The following is a 21097-nucleotide window of genomic DNA, read 5'->3' as shown; positions in this document are numbered from 1 at the left end:
AAGTGCATCATCATTTCGTGCAGAGAGGACACGAAATGATGAGAGCTTCCTGATTCCATTTCCCTTTAGGAAGAGGGGAAAATTCCTTGTGTGATGCTGCTGTGGATTTGTTTAATATGTGGAAAGGTGGCACAACATTCCCGAGCAGCAGAGGTTAAACATCTTCACCGACGTCACAACAAGTGTAGAGAACATTTAAAGAAAATTCAAAGTAAAGACAGGAAGCAAATAGAGAAATGCTGCAAACAATGATGGAAAAGCGACGTCGCTGTGGCCGTGATGACTCAGGAAGTTACTGTAGTCAGCTGTCTGTCACTGCTGCTGGATCATCAGCTGAAGAATGGGATCACAGGATCCAGTTCTTCTTCCTGCTATGTGCTGTGAACCCTGCAGGGATTCTGTAGCTACTTGTTCTCTTTGTGAAGCTGAGAACACCGTTACTGATGCATACATGCTTAGGATTCTAGTTTATATTGAGCCTGCTGTGGTGTTTTAACTCGGTTCTGTCGGTTTCTGTGTTTAAAATGGTTTAAAGAAAATGTAAATTGCAGCGTTCGTCTAGTGAGAATCGAATACTTTGTGTTCTGGTTCCAGGAACTAAAATTACAGCTCTGATTTTGTCTTGCTACAATTTGTCCTATGTAAAACCAGTTCTGTCTAAAACATAATCAGGAAAAGTACAGTTAATCTTTGGGAATTAAAATACATGTGGCAATTTTAGGCTTTAGACCTCTACTAATAGTGTACAATTCTAAAGCTTTTAGGTTATAATGATGATGTAAAACCTGTTTACATGATGCTTTTTTCCTCCCGCTACACTGAGTTTGCAGTGGTGCGTCTTAACTGCTGCCAACTGTTGACAAGTCTCACCGTGCATGTGCTCAACTTGTTTAAATTGGGTGTGACACTTCATTCTCAAACCCAAGTAGCTCCCAGATATTTGGGTATACTTATTTCTCACTGTGCAGGAGTCGGCAGTTTAAGCCACAATGCCTGATCCTGGATTGCTTACTAGCTGTAACAGGATTACTTTAAGGACTGAGGGGTCCAGGCGAGGTTTTTTAATCAGTTTAATACCACAGAGGTCGTCCTGTTCTTTTAGTAGGAGCACAAAGCTCAGAACATTTGCTGTGAACATACATGTGGGTTGTTCGTTTGTTTACCCGTGCACAGAGAGGGTTAGATAGGGCTCTGGGGCAGGAGTTGCACAGTACACCTTCGTAGCTACAGTTTGTACAGTAGACGGCTTATTTGCACAGCGCAGGACGTCACAGCAGTTTTAAATGGTGCTGTAGGTGTACATGAAGGGGAATGGCTCTCAGGTGATGCTATGACTTGTTGAACCTGCCTGCTGAGAAAATTACCCCAATACAACAAACACAAAGCAACTGTCATTTATGTTAAAGTGGCGTCAGGTGAAGACTTCAAAGCCCGAGGGAGTGACCGGCTTTGTTTATTTCTGCTGAAACAACTCAGCGTGCTGCAGTTTAGCTGCTGTCTTTACCCTCTGAACTCTATCAGTCAGAAGATGTTCGTCATCATGAGAATTCAGCCTTTGTGTTTCCTTTCCCCTGTAAGGACTTGTTGATTTTGAAGGGCATAACAGTGAGATAATGAAATGAAATAGGGCCCTAAACCTCCTGAGGCTTAAGTTACAGCCACACGTTAATGTAACGAGGTGGAGGCATGCAGCGACTGGTGTAGGAGTCTAAGTCCCAGGCTTTAGCTCACGAGCCAGCTGTAGAGGCAGGGTTAACACGGCTACAGCAAGCTTGTTAAAATGAGCTGCACTATTAGAGCAGGTATCTACTATGAGAGCGGGACCAGAACGGGCCCTAACTCAGCTGACAGGAGACGACAGCTGACAATAGATGTGGGGGTTCGCAGGGCCTCTCAGTCCAGTGAAGGTGCAGATTGAAATACTTCTAAAAACATGGTGAAGTAGACACAACCTGCCCGTAAAACATGTATTGACTAACCAGCCTGGATAATGTGTAGTCATAACATTTTAAATGTAAAACATGTAACATGGGCAGAGCCTGTAAGGGATCGACAGAGGAACAGTGGGAGCTCTGATACAGGACGTTTAGATGCATGTTGGTCACCCATGGCAGCACTATGCAAACACAAAAGCCCAGGCAGGGTCTAAAGCCTCTGGACCTCGTGCTTTGTTCACATCCACTGAGCCAAGTCAGTCTGTCAGGAGTTTACCACTGACCCGTGCTCCTGCTCCCGTGAATCTCTGCAGATCTAGCTGTTCTCTATTTCCTCCTATTGTTGTGACTATTACTTGAGTGTAATATTTATACCCATGTGTGCCGTTACAGTTGCACACCTTGAGGCTAGGAGCTTCTTAAAGCTCAATACCTAGTGTTAAATGAGCAGGGAACGTGTGTTCTGCCAGTCGACATAGTATAGTAATAGTATATAGTCACAAGAAAGAGTCTGCATGAGACAGCTTTTAACTCAGGGGGCTGATGTTTATTTACTGCATTGACGTTCTGCATATGCTGCATTTGATTGTGTACTGTATATATAACTGTATGTTATTTTGTAAATGCAGGTGTTAAACAATGACTCAGGTTTCTGTTTTATAGTCATGTTTACTATATGCAGTCGATTGACCAGCTCAAATTTCATATTAGTCAGTTTGAGATGCATAGTGTAGTATTTACTAATAGAGCAATGGCTTTTCTGTTGTGCTTTTAATTCTGCTCAGGTGCAGCTCGACTATATTGTGTATGATATCAGATTGTTGTCTTCACTGCTCACGGGGAGTCTGGGTTATTCTCTGTGGCTTTGTCTGGATGGAAACAACACAGGTCACATGGTAGCATATCCTCACCTCTCCAGTCTTTTGATAAGAGAAATGGCTTGAAGGGATCTGACTGTGCTTCATTACTCCTTTGCACATGCTGCGTGTCTTTTAGGTGTTAGCCAAAGTGTTAAAGTGCAAGCCAAGTTACCCAGACAGAAGCTATGAATAACACCTAGTTTGCCTACCGCACTAAATGAAGGAGGAGTGGAGCTCAGCGGAGGCCAACTTTGAATAGACTCAGTTCATCGCAGTGTGACATAACTGACCCTGCATCACGTGTGTTTTATGTTTTTAATAATTTTAGAGTGAAGTTATTGAACGACAACGAACGAACGAAGTTCCACCTGTTATTTTCTTCCGTCTTCGTGATGGTTTTACATGTGATGTGCTGAGTACTGTTGTGGCTGTTTTGTGATATTTTAAGTTGAATGTATTTGGGGTTTAGACCAATCATTACTTTCCTGCCCACAAACATTTAAAACAAAGGTTCCATAGCAGGACTGTACGGAGAGTCCGATCCGCTTCCAGTGTTTAGCCTTCGTGACCTCTTTCTAGACAGAAGACTCTTCCAATCCAAGACGATACTGAGCACAGCCTACACTTAAAGTCAACTTGCCTCAAAATAGACTCCCGACTGGCTGCAGCATTGCTGGAAGGCCTCAGTTATCTTTATCACGACCTCTAAGGAGTCAGCACATTTCTGCCAGACGCATCTGCACCGATGCAGAGAGCCTTTAACCGTGGAGCCGCAAGCAGCTCATGGACACATTTATGACACGGAGAGGGCTTCCTCCCGCATTGTGCAGCACGTTGGAAACAAGCTGGTCATGCAAAATGAATTGGATGTAATTATAGAGTAGGTTGCATCTACACCACACCCATGTGAATATGTATGAATCCTCTGTCCTACTAACATTGTCTTTCGCTGCTTCCTTTATTTTGCTCTGGATGACACAACTCCGCTTGACGTTGACCTTTTCCTCACTGTACGGATCTGTCCAGTTAAGGGCTCAGTTAGAATAGAAGTAGTCTAAATGTGGAACTGGTGCCACAAATAGGATGCGACTTAGCTTCTATCATCAAACTGCCAGCAGAACATCACAAAGACGACTGAGACAGTCGCAAATAGCTCTGTTTTCATACTGAGTGGAGTCTCTGCACTTAATATGGACGGATGCACTTTCTCCTAAATATAATATGCGAGGTTATATCTGTCACACATCAGATGTTACAGGCCTGATTTAGATGGTCCTGGTTTAAAGTGTATTCTGGTTCATTAAAAATGTGTGACTGGTCTACTGGATATGGTCTAATTAAAGTGTTGTGCTCTAATAAACACCTCAGCTAAGGGTGTCTCCACTCGTCTCGATTAGTTGATATGGAAAATTATCGTTATTGCAACCTCAAACACACCCTCACATTTTGTACGTTGAGGTTTTTAGTCACCTCCTTGTGTCAGACAGTCTTGCAGCTAAAACGCAGGCGTGGGTTAAACGCTGCTGAAGGCACCCCATGCAAATGAACCTTCACCACCTGCTGGCATCGGGCAGCAGCTGTCGGACGCTGCATATTCATGAGGTGTTAGTTATTTGAATTTTGCAGCAGGTGAGAACACACAACGTGACGGGTGTTTTTGTTAAGTGTAAAAAAAAAAAAAAGGAGGCGCAGAGCTGAACTGACTTCCACTCGATCTCTGCAGGTGTGTTTATCTAACCTATTATCTGCTATCTGGCTGCCTCAAAAGCTGCAGATTGAGTCTGGCTGATGTGTCCTCTCTCTCACACACACACACACACACACACTCTTCACATGTTCAGAGATGGCTTTTGTGTCGCTGGCCTGTAGTTGACACAGAGACAGGACTCCTGTGTCAACACCACATGGTTGAATGACACTGCAGATCAGAGTTGACTCGGCAGTGCAGGCGGTGAGGTGGAATCTGACAGAATTTAACACACGTCACCAAATAAATCACACTGTTGTTATTCTGCGCAGTTCTGATGGTAACGTACAGTAACTGGTGATAATGTAGAAGTTCAGGGAAACGGTTTAATATTTGGACATATTACATCATTAAAATGTCACTTTTGCAACAACTTTGTACTTAAGGCAAAGAATATTTGTAAATTAGAAGAAAAAAAACTGTAAAACTGTTCATATCACAGCTTCTTATAAATTCTCTGGCAGCTGATCAATGTCTTTATGAAGACTTGCAGTATAAAAAATATCCAGCCAGAAAACTTCGGTCTTGTAATAATTAATATATTTCTGGTGTTTAATCCTCCTGCAGCATCAGCTTCTCTTTGAAAGCAGCAAATACACGCTGCCCGTCCAAAACATAGTCACCACCTGGATTTAAATAAGCAAATAGTTAAGAGCCTTTTATTGGATAATTACTGCATAGATGATTATTGAACCCTAACTGATGCAGTGAGTAGCTTCTCATTTCTTAAACAACCATGTCTGAAGACACATCCTGTGGTCGGGGAAAAGATGTTCATCTGTTTCAGAAGGGTCAAAGTATTGACATGAATTAAAGAAAACATCTTTTCAGACTGATGAAACTACTAAAAGTCCAGATTTACCCTGTTCCAGAGTGATGGGAGCATCATGGTAAGAAGAGAGGAGGGTGAAGTGATGCACCCATCATGTCTAGTACCTACTGTACAAGTCTGTGGGGGCAGTGCTATGATGTCAAAACAAGATCTGGGTGAAAAACTCTGGACAGGAATAAATGTTGAGACATTGCAGAAGCATGTTGAAGTAATGCCACGGTGAACGTGTGCAGTAATCAAAGCTAAAGGTGGTTTAGTTTTTTTTTTTTTTGGACGTGCAGGGTATAATTTATCTCCTACTGAGGTGTTGAATGGTTTATTTACTAATGCTTGCTAATGGCTGTTTTTAGGTGCTGCTGCTGTTACATGAGATATTTGGCTTCAGCATCAGATCTATATTAGTGAACCAGATAACTGTATACAGCATTTGTTGTGCTGCATCATCTACATTTAATTAAACACCTCTAGTATTAACGTGTGTGTTTGTGTGTGTGTTTCCACTCCTGAAAAGGATGCATCATTCATAGCACACTGAAGTATCCACAAATAAAGTCTATTAACCAGGCTACAACAACAACGAGGCGGTTTTCACTTACTTAGTAATGAAAAGTGAAACGTCTTCAGCTTTGTTTGGACGTTTTATTCAGTCAGATTTGACTGAAGCAGAGTTCAAACATCACCGCAGTGATAAGCCTGAAGACTTTGGACTTCGAGTCCTTTTCCAAACAAACTATGCAGAAACCTGTTGAACCTGTCTGAGCTTCAAAGACATTTACAAGACTCTAAATTCCAGTAGAATTTATATTTTGTGCAGTTGAATTGAACTAAAACAACAAATGAATGCAGCGAAGTGAAGTTTAGCTTTAAAGAAAAAGAGTGAGTCAGCACTTTTAAATAAACAGTATGTTGTGATTTAAGCATAGAGAGTGAATTCAGGATGGGTTGAAACATCTAAGCTTAATGTTTATCCTGAAACACAATAAGCTGTTTGCCCTTAACGATGTTCTCACCTCCTGAATTCTCTGTATTGACATCTGTGCTCAGTGACATGTCTCCATGTTCTGTGTAAAACTGAGCCCGACACTTTCCGCTGCATGTTGACAGCTACAGATGATCCCTTGCTGACACCTCCTGTTGCCGAACCTCGCCCTCCCCTCCCTGCCCCTGGTAATGATGGGGTGGTCTGCTCCCTGACCCTTGACCTGCAGGAAGCAGTAAAGCCGTTATCGGCGTGCCACAGGGACTCGGCTCAGCTTCGTTTGTTTTTGAAGGCATATTTTCCAAACTGCTGACAAGTTGTAGGATCAGCGAGAAATCCACTAACATCCGAAGGTTTATTAGAGGAAGATGAACCAGCTCGTGTATGTAGCAGGACGAGGTCAGCGGCCGTGAAGCTGGTGTGCAGATTATAAAAGTGTGTGTGTGTGTTTATAAGCTGTAGCCTCATGTAAAAATAAAAAGTGATGAATTTGCGTATATACTGTTGTTTTTACTTATTATTAGTAGTATTTAATCTGTCTCAAATTGAGTTCAGTTGTACATTTCAGTGTTTGCTGGACAGTTCTCACCTCTTACTTGTTAAATAACACGACAGAACTTCAGCTTCTCCAGCTCTGAACTTGTGGAACCAGGGACGGGCACCTTTGAGGTCTCTTTAGACTCTTTTAGTTGTCAGTAGGTTGTAATTAGGCCTTAGTGGTGTACCCTGTCGCCCCATGTCTCGTTATACCATATTTCTTTGCAGGAATGTTCTGGTTTCCGTTCACTTCACTTTCTAAACTTCACAGGAAGGATTCAGTTTCTTCCTTCTCTCTGTCACTCCAGAGAGGGACAAGCTTTTACCTGTTCCAGGATTAGTCTGCACACTGATGCCATAACAGCTTTTGTTTATGTTGAAATGAGTGAGGGGGGAAAGTTTGTGTGTCTGGGCTGCACAGAACATACGTCTTTGTTTAGGTTTAGGTACTTACAGGTCTTAAAAAGTGAATTGAGGTCCTGAAACAATTTTTAGACAGAAAAAAAAACAACTTGCACAAATGAAGACTCTCATCACTAATCACCAAACGATAAACTTGAGCCTTTTGTTAGAAGACTGCTGACTTTTAGCTTTAGCAAATCTATATTTCATCTCTGAGTTTAGTTTAAAAAAAAGATACTAACTGTGCTCTTGAAGCAGCTTTGGACCGACATGTCACGACTTCTAAATGTGACTGTTCTGGCAGCTCTTTGTGGAATTAACAGCGTGTATAACTGAGGCCCGTCTTAGTGGTAGCACTTGAAAAGAGGTAAAATTATCCCTGTGGGTGAAGAATAATTATATGATAAACCTTTTTGATGCTCAGGCTTCAGTCACGAGAGTGGAAGCACTAAGGAAATGTGGCTAATTCAGGAGCTGGGTTGGCAGCTAGTGAACCTCATCCTGAAGTGTCTGACGGGGGGCAGGATGCTGAGCGAGTCTCTCTGTCTCATGCCCCTCCTCTTGGCATCCTTTCGTCTGCCAGAGCAGCATTATGTCCCGCTGGGATCGGATTATGACTTTAATTCTGTGCTTCCATTACCGGTTGCCATGGCAACCTCATCCTTTATATCACGCACAGCACGGGGAGTTTCAGGGCAGCACAGACATAAAGGCACAATGACACCGTTTTGGGTAAATATTAAATTACGTAGACATGAAGTTAAAGCTTTTACCAGTGTTGGACGTGCTGAATGTTTGACCGTGCTGCAGGTCGCCGTGTGGTTTTCCTGCAGCACGTCTGTGGCCTGGTGTTCAGTGAGAGCCGACGCTGCTCTGAGCTCTTTGTCTGGTGCTGTAGGTGGTCCTGTCTGGATGAGTGGGCAGAGCGTGAAACCACATCTAACAGGGCTTTTTAAAGCTAACAACGTACCTTCTCATTGTACTGCAGGGGTACTTTGAAAGCATTTCCTCAAATAGAACCTGCAGAAGCATTTGGTGCTGTTTTTGCAGCTACAGCCAAACTGCAGTAGTCAGTAAATATAAAGTGCAAACCAGAAAACCCTGTGGAACCCTGAGATAAGTCCAGCTCACGTTATGGTCTGTGTTTCTGCAGTATTTAAACCTGCACACAACCCAGCTGAGCTCAGTTGTGTTTCATGTTAATGTACTGTCAGCAGTATATATATCATATAATATGATGCCAGTACATGTAAAGAGTGAAAACAGTAAAGCTTTGACTCTGTATGTGAGGTTAACGTTTGTGTTTCCATGTAATTAATGTTAATTTCTTTGGTCCATTGTGATGATCTTGCTAAAGAAAGAGGACAGATTGTCGGGTTTGTCGTTTTGGGATGATGATTGACAGTATGGCTGGTTCTGAACTGCTCTCATTTGTTCAACAGAGAAGGTGCCACTGTTCAGACGTCCTCTGTTCTGTCACATGATGTCTTCTTCTTATTATTTTTTGATGAGAAAGGAAACAGATGAAGCCTCGGAGCAGATCACCTGTCCTATTAAACCAACTACTGCCCCCTCACTTTGATTTTAACTACAAGGAGACACCGGCAACGAGCCAAGTGTTTGACAGACACAACCACACTTTCTCTCTTATTACCTCTTGCATGTCGTCTCTCTTTCCTTTTATGCAGGTTTAATTGTCTCCTCTCTCAAGGACAGTGAGATGCTCTGCTCTGCTCTTTTAGTGGACAAACAATATAAACAATATATATAAGATGCAGGAAAATATTTGTGTATCTCTTAAAAACACTAATTGTCATGAACAAATATAAATAGAAACATGTTTATGATGATTTTAGTTAGTCAAAAAATAAAAAGACATTTCAAGACATCAGCCTGTGCACATCCTTTTATCTTTCAATCTCTAGGTTTCAGTCATGTGCGGCACCCTTAATGATTTATTGAGTGCTGTGAGGAGGTAGTTTGACGGGGTTGAATGTGTTTTGGGGGATGTGGAAGCCTGTTTGGGCGTGTCCCGTTTTTCACAGCTGAACACCAGCAGCTCAGAAACAGGCTGTGAAAACAAAAGATAAACCAGATTTAAATGATGTTTCCTTTTCAGTTTGGTCTTTAAATTGACAGAAAAGATATATTTATATATTTTTATAATACATTTTGACTGCCATTAGTCAGACTACATGTCTGTGATGCAGACACCATGACACCTGAACGTGACTCTCACATGAACTCTGACCTCTGCTCTTCCCCACCCTAAAATAGACCAGTGACCACAGCTGGTTTTTACGACTGTGTTTCTGATACGATGAGGCTCATTACTGAGTTTGAATTATGACACTACTGTCAATAAGAGTTAATGTGAACTAACTGTAAATGGAAATCACAGCAAATCGAACAAGTTCAACTTCAACCTTCGTCATCAAATTGTTTTATTGTTATTTGTGAATTATAATTTTTTCCCTGACATACCCAGGACTGTTCAGTTCAGATTATATTTTTCCAAGTATTTAAACCATAAACATTTAGAACCTGGTAGTTTTAAGCTCAGCTAAACTTTGCATTAATAAGAACCAAAACGCCACCGAAGCCCTGATGGAGCAGCAGAAAGCTTCTCTGTTTAAATGCAGATGAAAACAGAGTAAATTCAGCAAATGCATCAGATTCCCGTGTGTGACAGTGCTGTGCTGTGGGAGAGTGTTGAAACAGACAGGATTACACACCCAATTAGTGAGTTAAATCGTGTGAAACGAAGGCCCCTCTTGTGGTTACTGGAAAGGATTAGTTTTCCAGAACGTTCTTATGGGCCAAGGAAACATGTAATTGGTCACATGCGGTGAATTTGACATGGAAGCTAATTGATTTTCTGATTGGGATTATGTTGAGTGTGCGTTACAACAGCACCGTGAGATCCAGACAATACAACACAAGCTCTGTGGACGGAGGATTAAAGAGATTTTGTTTTGTTTCTTGTGCACTTAGTGGTTGGATTCTGTGCACGCACAGTATGAATTTTTGGAGTATCACATGTGAACAGCTGCACTCGCTCGTACCTGAAAGCTGCGCAGCACCGTAACAGCCGCTCCACTGCTGCAGCTGGTTTGGATTTTGGTTTAGATTTTCTCATATAAACCTGGATTCCCCAGGACTTTCTGGTTATCGCCCTTCAGTAAAGCTGTAGTGAAATGTGCTGGAGTCAGGGGCTGGTTTGTAACTTCCTACTGTCACTCTGCAGCTACTGTAGCTCAGAGTTGTCTCCTTTCCTTGAGTGCAGTCTCTTTTTTTTTCGTGCATTCTCTGCATATTTATTTGCAGCTTCTTGTCCAACAAGTTCACTTTGGCAAAACTGTGCTAAAAAAATGTAGATTCAAGCCTTTAAACATGGTTTAAAACTAGCAAACCTAAGCAAAACTGCACAGAGAGGCAGAGAGGCTGTCTGCAGGGACTCTGTGATAAGTTCACAGTGAAGCAGCTTCATAAAGTGCAGAGTTTAAAAGATCAGCAGAACTTTTTAGATCTGTTGTTGTGGTATCTGAGAAAAGTCTTCTGTCAGCACTTTCATTACATTTCCTGGTGTGTTTCTAAACTAAACAATGAAGCTAAATTATTGTAAAAGCAGCCTATAAAAGAAAAGACTTGAAGGAACATGAATTACCTAAAACAGGCAGCATATTTTATATTAAGGTGGTATCTTGCATCTGTGACCCGTATTCGCGGACATGCCGTGACCTCCAGGCAGGACGTTACCTCTCCACCCTCGCCTCCGTCCAGCCGTGTAATCCTGCAGCCGTGGCGTTGGTGTCAGTGCTGAGATCCAGTGTCACACAGACGGACACAATAGCTGCACTGTGCTCCAGTCACAGCATTGTTCTCCCCTGAACTTGGGGGCACAATGAGGCCCTTATCCTGACTGACCGGCTGTCAGGTGCTTTTCTTCCAAACTTGTTTGTGAGCTCAAACCATAAGTGGAAGATGAACCACAGAATGAGGAGAACAAACCAACGCTGCTGGTGTTTGTTTGACGTTCCAGTTCCTTTATTCAGTTCCCGATGGGATTTGTGCGTCTGGTTATTTGTCGTTAGCTTTTAACGTGATGTTAGAAAACCTGATAAATGGAAATCCAATATCCTCTCTTCTCTCTATGTTTTTGGTCTCAAGAGTGGAAATAACTTCCTGTTTAGAAGCTAAATCCTCCACGAGTTCATCATTTATCAAATCAGTAACCAACAGTCCAAACAAATCTACTAGTGGGGACTGAACAATGTGAGATTTAATGAGTCAGTACTGATCCCTCAAGATCTGTCAGATTTCATAGGAAGCACCTGTGACCACCTTCTTCAGGTCTGTGAGTTCAATTTGTTGGTGATGCTGTAAGAAACTGAGCTGCTTTACAAATGACTGCCAACGTTTTTAAACATCCACTGGTGCCTTTAAAATGTAAAAAATGTATTTAATGTGTCTTTCTTTAGATTTGAATGGAATTTTTCTAGAAGCCTGATGTGCACAAACACTAAATGATATCACATATATTGAACTTATATTGTTTTCTGCAGGATTCGTCCTCAGCTGGCCAGGGAGAAGATAGAAGGATGTCACATCTGTACGTACGTGATGCCCGGGGAGCCGCAGGTTATCCTGGGGAAAGACAAAGCCTTCACCTACGACTATTTGTTCGACATGGACTCGGAGCAGGACACCATCTACACCACCTGCACGGAGAAGCTGATCGAGGGGTGTTTCGAAGGTTACAACGCCACCATCTTTGCATATGGACAGGCGAGTCTTTGTCCCCAACGTCATAGCTGCAGTGCTGACGGTGCTTTTCACTGTAACTGGGGGGATGTAGAGAACTGGTCCAGTAGGGTGTAGGGTGGAGACTGCTGCGCTGTTCTGAGCATCTTAGTTTAACATAAATGCTGAGGTGAGCTAAACTGACTGCTAGGTTCAGCTCTGTATTGAAGCCAGAAATACCTTAAGAGGTTAATGTGTGTATTTCTTTACAGCTTTGCTCCCTTCCATATATCCACCATCGTCAAAACCTCAATTAGAATAATGAAAATGGTGCTGAAGAGGAAAATAAATCTAACATCAAATACAAAGTGGTACAAATTTAAATGGAACCCACAATCTCTATAAAATCTATAATTAAAGTTTAGAATCAGCTAAAATAAACATATTTGGAACATAATGGTGTGTTAACATAAGGATGGGAACCACTCAGACATGCACAGTTACACTTTACAGTACTGAAATTGATGTTTACTGAAATAAACCGGACTCGAAACATATGATTAGGTTTGACTTACAGTTAATCTTATGATCACGTTCTCAAGACTTAATTCTATTATATCCGAGTTTCCAGGTTTTCCCAGCAGAGTTCTGTTTATTCACTCGTTACGTTTTGAGTGTGGTACGTCACAAGGGAGCTCAGACCTCGTAATCCTACCAAGTTCTTATGAGGCCCAGAGAAATGTCTGTTTTCCCTGCACACACACACGGAGGTGTACTCTTTTATTAGTGCTGTCACCTCAGGCTTGTAAGAACACTTTACTCGTGGTATGAATGGATTTACTGGCAGTGAGCCTGTTACTGCAAAATGCACAAAGCTCATAAAACAAAAAGGGAAATCACAGCTTAAACAGAAATTAAACAGTAAATAATAATAAAGTGAAGCCAAAATACCAGCAGGTAATTTATGTACCCACTGCAAAAAAATAAAAATGAATGGTGCAGAGATTTTAGCAGAACTCTGTCTGCTGCTTTCAAAGTCAGGGAGAGAATTTGCACAACAAAAGCAGATTTAAAAACAAAATAGATTTCTGCATAGTTGCTTTGGAAAGTAATCAGACACTTTCCTGTTTTCTCCACACTTTATTGTAGTGTAAATAGAAATTGAAATGGAAACAAATAGTTATTTTCTGCCCTTCAGTCAACATTAAATAAACCATTAAGGTAAAATGAAAACACATTTTGCAAAGTGGCAATTCCTCATTTAACCTGGAGATAAATAGGAATAGGAAAAATTTAAATCGGAAATCCTTCCTTTGCAAATTCAATTTAGAACTTTGGAAAGTCTGCATAGCTTCTAAAAATAATATATAATATTACAATATTATTTTTTAGTTTAATTAAGACAGTTAAATGAGAACACCATGTGCAGATCAGGAAATACTCAAAGTGAGGTGAAGCAGCGGTAGACATTTTTAGTGAATGTCCATATTAACACATATCTGCTCAGTAAGTCCTCCTGTCACTGCTGGCCTAGATCTGAAAGCTAGAGCTCAGGCATCGGTTGGTTTGGCCTGGATTTGTTTGTCTCTGTGGTTTTAGAGACTAATCTAGATTTAGACCAACCCACATGGCATCATCACAAGAACTCAGTCCAGTTTGGTTGAAGATATAAAAAGAGTAGAAAAAAACATTTTTACATTTCAGTCTTAGTTAATTTTAACAAAAGAAATAGTAAAATAGAATATTATGAAACTAGAGAAAAAAATCGACTGACAAGAATGAGGGAGCCCACAGCACAGCATCCATTGTGTAATAAGACAATAGTCGTTTCTAAAAAGTTCCTTTGGGTAAACGCATTCTGGGAAATGTAGGAAATAAAGAGCTGAGTGTAAAAGTGCAAACAATACATTAAAACAGTTTGACATATGTATATTATAGTGCATATTATAATCAACCAGATGTTATAAAAACAATAAGATTTGACACGGTGCCACTCATCCATTTATTTTATGTTTTTCTTTATGGTATCAGCAGGTTCAGTAAACTAGTCCAGACGTCCCTGTCCTTAGCAGAGTTTCCCAGCTCTGCCTGGGAGACTCTCAGATGTTCCCAGAATAGTTATGAAATTAAAAAAAGGCACAAAAACGGGTTATTTGCTGTTTCTGCACATAGTTTTCAGTTTTTATCTAGACCTGCATACAGCATAGCAACCAGCATTATCCACACTATTTGTCATGTGTAATTTTCATGTCTCCGTGCAGACCGGTTCAGGGAAGACATACACTATGGGGACAGGCTTTGATGTCAACATTGTAGATGAGGAGCTAGGCATCATCCCCCGTGCCGTCCACCATCTGTTCAAGGGCATCGAGGAGCGTCGGCAGGCGGCTCAGGAGCAGGGGCGCCCCGTACCGGAGTTTAAGATCAACGCCCAGTTCCTTGAGGTACACGCCCACTTTGCTGCATCATCAGTAGAAATAAACAAACAAAATAATTCCTCAGATTAAGGCTCTTCTGATCCATTTTCCAGGACACTGAAATAAAACTTAAAATCTTGCTACAGGTGTTTTCATATTCATTTTTATTAGAAACTTTGTTTTGAATTTTGCTGATTTATTTCATCTGCCTGGTTTAAAAATAGTTTTTCTTGTGTTATTTCTGCAGCTTTATAACGAGGAAGTTCTGGACTTGTTTGACTCCACACGGGACATGAAGCAGAAATCTCACATCAAGATCCACGAAGATGCAAATGGAGGAATCTACACAGTGGGAGTGACCACGCGGACCGTGTCCTCTGAGGCTGAGGTAAAAGATAACTCAAAATCAAATGTTATGAATGGTAAATGCAGAGTTTTAATAATATTTAATACATCGTTCATTATGTCTGTTCAGATGATGCAGTGCCTGAAGCTCGGCGCTCTGTCTCGCACCACAGCCAGCACTCAGATGAACGTCCAGAGCTCTCGATCCCACGCCATCTTCACCATCCACCTGTGCCAAGTCCGCGTTTGTGCCTCTGACAATGTTAGTACCCTGAGATCAAAAAGTCTGAGACCACACTGAGAAGTTATGACGTGTAAAATAAAGGACAGACATTCTGTGTAGTTTTTAAGCAGGTTTACCTTCTTCACTGTAGTAATGTTTGTTATTTGGGATTTTAAATATGCTAATATTTAAACAATTGTGTGAACCAAAAAAACTTTCATGGTGGACTGGAGTTGGTGCATATTTGTTTAAATTGCACAGTAATCCTGCACAAGATAAAGAGAAACACATGGATATACACAGTGACATAACATCTGTGTCACTGCTTTCCAGCAAGAGAATGAGAACGATAACGAGATGGACGAGTACGAGACGCTGACGGCCAAGTTTCACTTTGTGGACCTGGCTGGTTCTGAGAGGTTGAAGAGAACTGGAGCGACGGGCGATCGAGCCAAAGAGGGCATCTCCATCAACTGTGGCCTGGTGAGCGACGGGTCCTTAACCCGCTGCAGCAGAGCTGTGCTGACATCTGGTGGCTGAAGGTGGCTTTACTAATCCACGCCACCTACAGCGTGGAGAGAACTTGTAGAGAATTTAACAACATTAACAATGAGCACTGCATGTTACCTTTCCCAAATGTTTTAAAATTAGGACTACAGAAATTATACATAAATTATTTACACTAATTAGTGCCATATAATGATGATTTCTGATATCTTCTCCTTTCATCCGTCTCTGTTGCTGCAGCTCGCTCTGGGGAATGTAATCAGTGCTTTGGGCGACCGGAGCAAGCGGGCCTCACATGTGCCTTACAGAGACTCCAAACTCACCCGACTTCTACAAGACTCGTTAGGAGGAAACAGGTTGGTGGACACAAATCTGTTACCTGTAAACGATGGTCAGACTTTAATGCGTAGACCAGGATTGTGCAGCCGAGCCAACATTCATTGTGTTTACATGCAGCAGACAGAGACAGCGAGTAGACGAGTAATCAGATTACTCCCCTGCTGCATGGAAACACAGTCACTAATAAATATCTGTCTCCTCCTTATCTAAGCCAAACGATGATGATTGCATGCATCAGCCCATCGGACCGCGACTTTATGGAGACGCTGAACACACTGAAGTACGCAAACCGAGCCCGGAACATCAAGAACAAGGTGATGGTGAACCAGGACAAGGCCAGCCAGCAGATCAGCGCACTTAGGACGGAAATAGCTCGACTGCAGATGGAGCTGATGGAGTACAAGACGGTGAGGAGAGAGAGGAGCAGTGCGATGGAAAAGTGCAATAAAAAAAATAACCACAGAATACTTGATGTGTCACCTCCTCCTCCCTCTGCAGGGTAAACGTATGGTGGGCGAAGACGGGGTGGAGAGCTTCAGCGACATGTTCCACGAGAACTCCATGCTGCAGACGGAGAACAGCAACCTGAGGGTGAGGGTGAAGGCCATGCAGGAGACCATCGATGCCCAGCGGGCGCGGCTCACTCAACTGCTCAGTGACCAGGCCAACCAGGCCATTGCCAGAGCAGGTACAGCTGCAGACTTGGACTCTTAGCGTAGTTAGATTAGCTAAGATCAAGATCAATGTGCAGGTTTGATTTGATTAATTTTTCTGTTACAGGTGAAGGAGGGACTGAAGAAATAGGAAACATGATCCAGGGCTACATCAAAGAAATTGAAGACCTCAGGTAAATATGTCTGCTAGTTCTTTATTTGTCCATTCGTCTGTCTTTGTGTCTCAACCCTGACTCGTCAACTCATTGCAGATACATCTGGTTTCATTTCACCAGGAGTTATGTGTTGTGAGATGAGGCAACAGAAACATCTCAGAACATCAGTTATTTGTAGTTATTTGTGAACAGATATACAGACCTAAAACTGTCCTAAAACTGCCGACAGCATGTATTGAAGTCTCTGATTTAGACTATTTTTAGCCGTTCAAAGACAAATAAACTTTCAAAGCGTAGTGTATTTGGGACTGATCCCTGGTTTCTTTGCTCAGAGCCAAACTTCTAGAGAGTGAAGCCGTTAATGAGAATCTGAGGAAGAACCTGTCTCGTGCCTCCAACCGTCAGTCGTTCTACGGGGGCTCCGGCTCCTTCTCGTCCACGATGCTGGCCCCCGAAAAGGAGACGTCTGACATCATCGAGCTCGCCAAGAAAGACCTGGAGAAACTGAAGAAGCGAGAAAAAAAGAAAAAGAAAAGGTAACAAGAGAATTAGGCACAGGTCGGGTCAAAGGTCATGAATCACTGTTTGATCTACGATGGTTAGGTCAAACTGGCTGATTGTTTGGGTTTAATGTAGGAATCAGGTGATAGAAGAGTTTATGTGTAACAAAGTTTGATGGACTGAACTAGATTTGTGCTGATATTTAGTTTCAGTGCAGCGAGTTGTGCTGTTGGGGGGGTTAAAGGTGGGGTTTCCAGTGCAGAGCTTCCTCTGACCATTCTTCCCTCCATTCTTCCTTCCTTCATTCATCTCTTGCTTCCTTCTGTCGTTTGACTCTTCACTCCTCCCTGAAGACTCCAGCAGCTGTTGGAGGAGAGAGAGAGGCAGGAAAGGGAGGAGGTGGTGGAAGAGGTTGAGGACGCCAGGTTTGTCTGAGCTTCCACCCTCCTGTTGCCATTCCCCTCCTTTGCTTTCCCTAAGTTAGAGTTTTGTTTTACTTTTTATTTATTTGGGCCGACGTCCCCCCTCTCCCCGACCTGGAGTGAAACAGCTGCTTCACGTCCATAACGCACCGGTTTTATAATGTAATCAACCTTAAACTCTCTTTGAATTCTGTGAATCCCACACAGAATCATGCTACATCCCTGCTTTTGTTTCTCTTTTTGTGTTTTACTGACTGCTGTGTAATAAATTAAAGAGAGTCTGAAGCACACATCACTCTAGTTCAGGCTTTTAAAGTATTTTCTTTCAGATTATTGTTGTTGAAGGTTTAAAATGTCAGATGTCATGAAAGTATCATATGAGCTAAATGTATTCAAACAATATTTATGCCTCCGCGCTGCCATCTCATTCCTGTAAATGAATATTTTAGGATAGTTGTTAGTTGAATGTCTACAGAATTAGCACAAACATCCACGTGGATTCAAGGATGAACTGATTAGATTTGAGTCTGGGCAGACGACCCGGTGCCAGTCATTCTAGTTCTTGTCTGTGTTAATCATTCTTCTTGCTTTTGTTCAGCCTTTGCAGATGATTTCAAGTGAAACACCACCTAAACATTATTTATCAAACAGATCTGCTTCACAATGTTCAGTTTTTGTTGCTGCATTTTATCTTCATGCTTTTTTTACTTTTGCTAATTGAGTTCAGTCTCTGATGAGACGGCTCGCTCCTTTTGTTAAATAACATCCACTGTCTTTTCCCCAAACAAGCTCATGATAAATGAAGTGAGTGTGTTTCATAGTCCTCCGGCCTCTAGTGGTCTGTAAATGCATAATTTCTTAAAAACACATTGACATTCCTCCCACTTAAAAAAATCAAATTCTTTATTACCACATCTATCTTAAACTAAAAAGATGCTTAATCCACTTGCGATAAACCGTGTGCTCTGCTCAGATAATACTCACGGTCCTGTCACACAGGATACTTTATGCAATTAACGCTAAACACTGCTTGAATCTTTCAGTGCCAACAAGGAGGAAGTTCCTGACAACGAGCAAGAAAAGGGCACAGAGAAGGAAATGAGCGAGCGGGTCAACGAGGACGCTGAGATGGTACGAGGGGCACCTCTTAATCGCTTCACCTTCATATTCATTCAGAATTAAGATGCACTCAGACATGTCTTTAGATTTTAAACTGTTTGTATTATCTTCTAGGAGGTCCAGGAAGGAAGTGACCACGAGGAAGCAGAAGAAGAAGAGGAGGAGGAGGAAGAGGAGATGGACGTGGAGGAGAGCTCAGATGATTCTGACTCGGAGTCGGATGAAAAAGGTATCGGGGACAGTGTCTGACTTCATGACTAAACTAGGAGATTAGTGTTTGTAGTAGACAAGTTAAAAATGATCATGGACAGAGGGTCGAAATCCAGCTGAAATTAAAAAGTTAAAGAATAATTTTAAATGTTTCACACTGAGTCAGTTTTCAGTTCAGTGCGTCTCATTTATTGCAAAGTTCTATGAAAGTACTGGAAATTTAAACCAATTAAACTAATTCCTCCTGTGCTGACCTCGTCTTGTCTCTGTCCCTTTGTGTCAGAACAATTATAAATTAATGAGCAGATACAGAATGTCCACAAGAGGGAGCTCATGTCATTGTCACACCAGCTCTGCAAGCCTAAAACTTCACATTCATGGGGAAGGAAATGTTGATTTGGTGACATTCATAGCCATCTAACTGTGACTGGGCCTCTAGGATACATTTAACTTGTATTATAATGTGCAACAGGTCCAAATGAATTAATAATTATCGTGCTGTAATGTAAAAATACACTAGTGAAGTAATAAAACAGCGACGAGACACTGAAGATGTTGACTCCTGAACTGTTTTATGAACTAAACTCTTCTGCACGTTGAGGTGAGATGTGATGATCTGTGTCTTACAGAGAACTATCAGGCCGATCTGGCCAACATCACCTGTGAGATTGCCATCAAGCAGAAGCTGATCGATGAGCTGGAAAACAGCCAGCGGCGCCTGCACACGCTCAAACAGCAGTACGAACAGAAGCTGATGATGCTGCAGTGCAAGATCAGAGACACCCAGCTAGAGAGGGACCGTGTCCTCCAAAACATGAGTAAGACAAGAGTGATGAGTGAAAAGCACTGCACTGTTTCTTCTTCTTCCATATTTACTGTGTTTCATTGATTTTGTCCTGCATATTTTCAGATTCAGTAGAAAGCGGCACAGAGGACAAAGCTCGCAAAATCAAGGCTGAATATGAAAAGAAGCTGAGCGTCATGAACAAGGAGCTTCAGAAGCTCCAGTCGGCCCAGAAGGAGCACGCTCGCCTGCTGAAGAACCAATCACAATATGAGAAGCAGCTGAAGAAGCTTCAGATGGACGTGGCTGAAATGAAGAAAACTAAGGTATGGTTGATGAATCGACCACTCCAAGCTTGTTTATAAGAAGGCCACAAGTCATTTTCCTGCTTTTGTTAGTGGTAACGATGCCAATTCTGTTATCTCTCTGCATTGAATTGGGATATAATAATAGCACAGTGTAGTATTTGAAATATCTTCTAAGCTAATGCAAAGGCACATGTAGTTTAGATCATGACCTTTCCCTCTGTGTCCTTTCTCTTTACTGTCTTTAGCTCTTTCATCTTCATTTGATGAGAGCAAAATGTGCAATAGTCCAGATCCTCTGCAGTTACAAGCGTGCAAGAAGCAAGAAACCAGAGATGCACCTAGAATTTTAAATGTGGCTCCTTTTACTTTCATTATTTATATTTATGTTTGTTTATGCATTACATTCACTAACTCCGGGACTGTCCGGTCTGTTCTGATTGGTGCAGGTTCGTCTCATGAAGCAAATGAAGGAGCAGCAGGAGAAGAACAGGATGAACGAGTCTCGCAGAAACAGAGAAATTGCTTCTTTGAAGAAAGACCAGCGCAAGCAGGAGGTTGGTGACGGGGATGTGCTCCACATCATTAAAACCTAGTCTGTACCATTAATTTAAACCTTTATACTTTATCTTTAACTAATGTTGTTGATATGGCAAATGTTTTCCATGCTCAGCATCAACTGAAGTTACTGGAGGCTCAGAAGAGGCAGCAGGAGCTCATCCTGAGGAGAAAGACAGAGGAGGTGAGTTAGTTTGTGTACTTCTAGGTATCAAAGGTATAAAATCATAATGTAGAGAAAATCACTGTCAATCAAAGACAAACAGGGTAAAAGCGTCTCTTAACATCTGTGCATTAGGTGACAGCTCTGAGGAGGCAGGTCAGGCCCACCTCAGGTAAGGTCATAAGGAAAGTCATTGTCCCAGAACCAGCACAGGACTCTCCCCACAGACCCCCGTCCGGACGCATGTACTCCTCCGGCAACGCTGCTCCCAACGGCACCCGGTGAGTAAGGGTTTGGGTTTGCAGAGAGGCAAAGAAGCAAAGCCTTAGAACACGTCAGGC

General features: G+C 42.0%; 1 protein-coding gene across 4 annotated transcripts in view; it reads left to right on the top strand.

Moving 5' to 3' along the window:
- kif21a (kinesin family member 21A) overlaps positions 1-21097 on the top strand; it is a 36835-nt gene that overhangs the window by 2239 nt on the left and 13499 nt on the right. For all 4 annotated transcript variants that reach the window (XR_003299120.1, XM_026365073.1, XM_026365072.1 and 1 more), the window contains exons 2-18: positions 11857-12079; positions 14296-14478; positions 14699-14839; positions 14927-15058; positions 15353-15502; positions 15767-15882; positions 16077-16272; positions 16364-16553; positions 16646-16712; positions 17027-17230; positions 18661-18748; positions 18851-18965; positions 19576-19764; positions 19857-20056; positions 20485-20592; positions 20709-20777; positions 20892-21037. Coding sequence is in view for 3 of the 4 variants with exons in the window: in XM_026365073.1 (XP_026220858.1) it covers positions 11857-12079; positions 14296-14478; positions 14699-14839; positions 14927-15058; positions 15353-15502; positions 15767-15882; positions 16077-16272; positions 16364-16553; positions 16646-16712; positions 17027-17230; positions 18661-18748; positions 18851-18965; positions 19576-19764; positions 19857-20056; positions 20485-20592; positions 20709-20777; positions 20892-21037 (2517 nt within the window). In the remaining variant the exon portion in view is untranslated. The remainder of the gene's footprint in view (positions 1-11856; positions 12080-14295; positions 14479-14698; positions 14840-14926; positions 15059-15352; positions 15503-15766; positions 15883-16076; positions 16273-16363; positions 16554-16645; positions 16713-17026; positions 17231-18660; positions 18749-18850; positions 18966-19575; positions 19765-19856; positions 20057-20484; positions 20593-20708; positions 20778-20891; positions 21038-21097) is intronic.

Source organism: Anabas testudineus, chromosome 6 (genome assembly GCF_900324465.2).
Source record: "Anabas testudineus chromosome 6, fAnaTes1.2, whole genome shotgun sequence".
In the NCBI taxonomy this organism is placed as follows: Eukaryota; Metazoa; Chordata; class Actinopteri; order Anabantiformes; family Anabantidae; genus Anabas; species Anabas testudineus.
The sequence above is the reverse complement of the archived record's forward strand: the minus strand, read 5'-3'. Positions and strand labels throughout refer to the sequence as shown.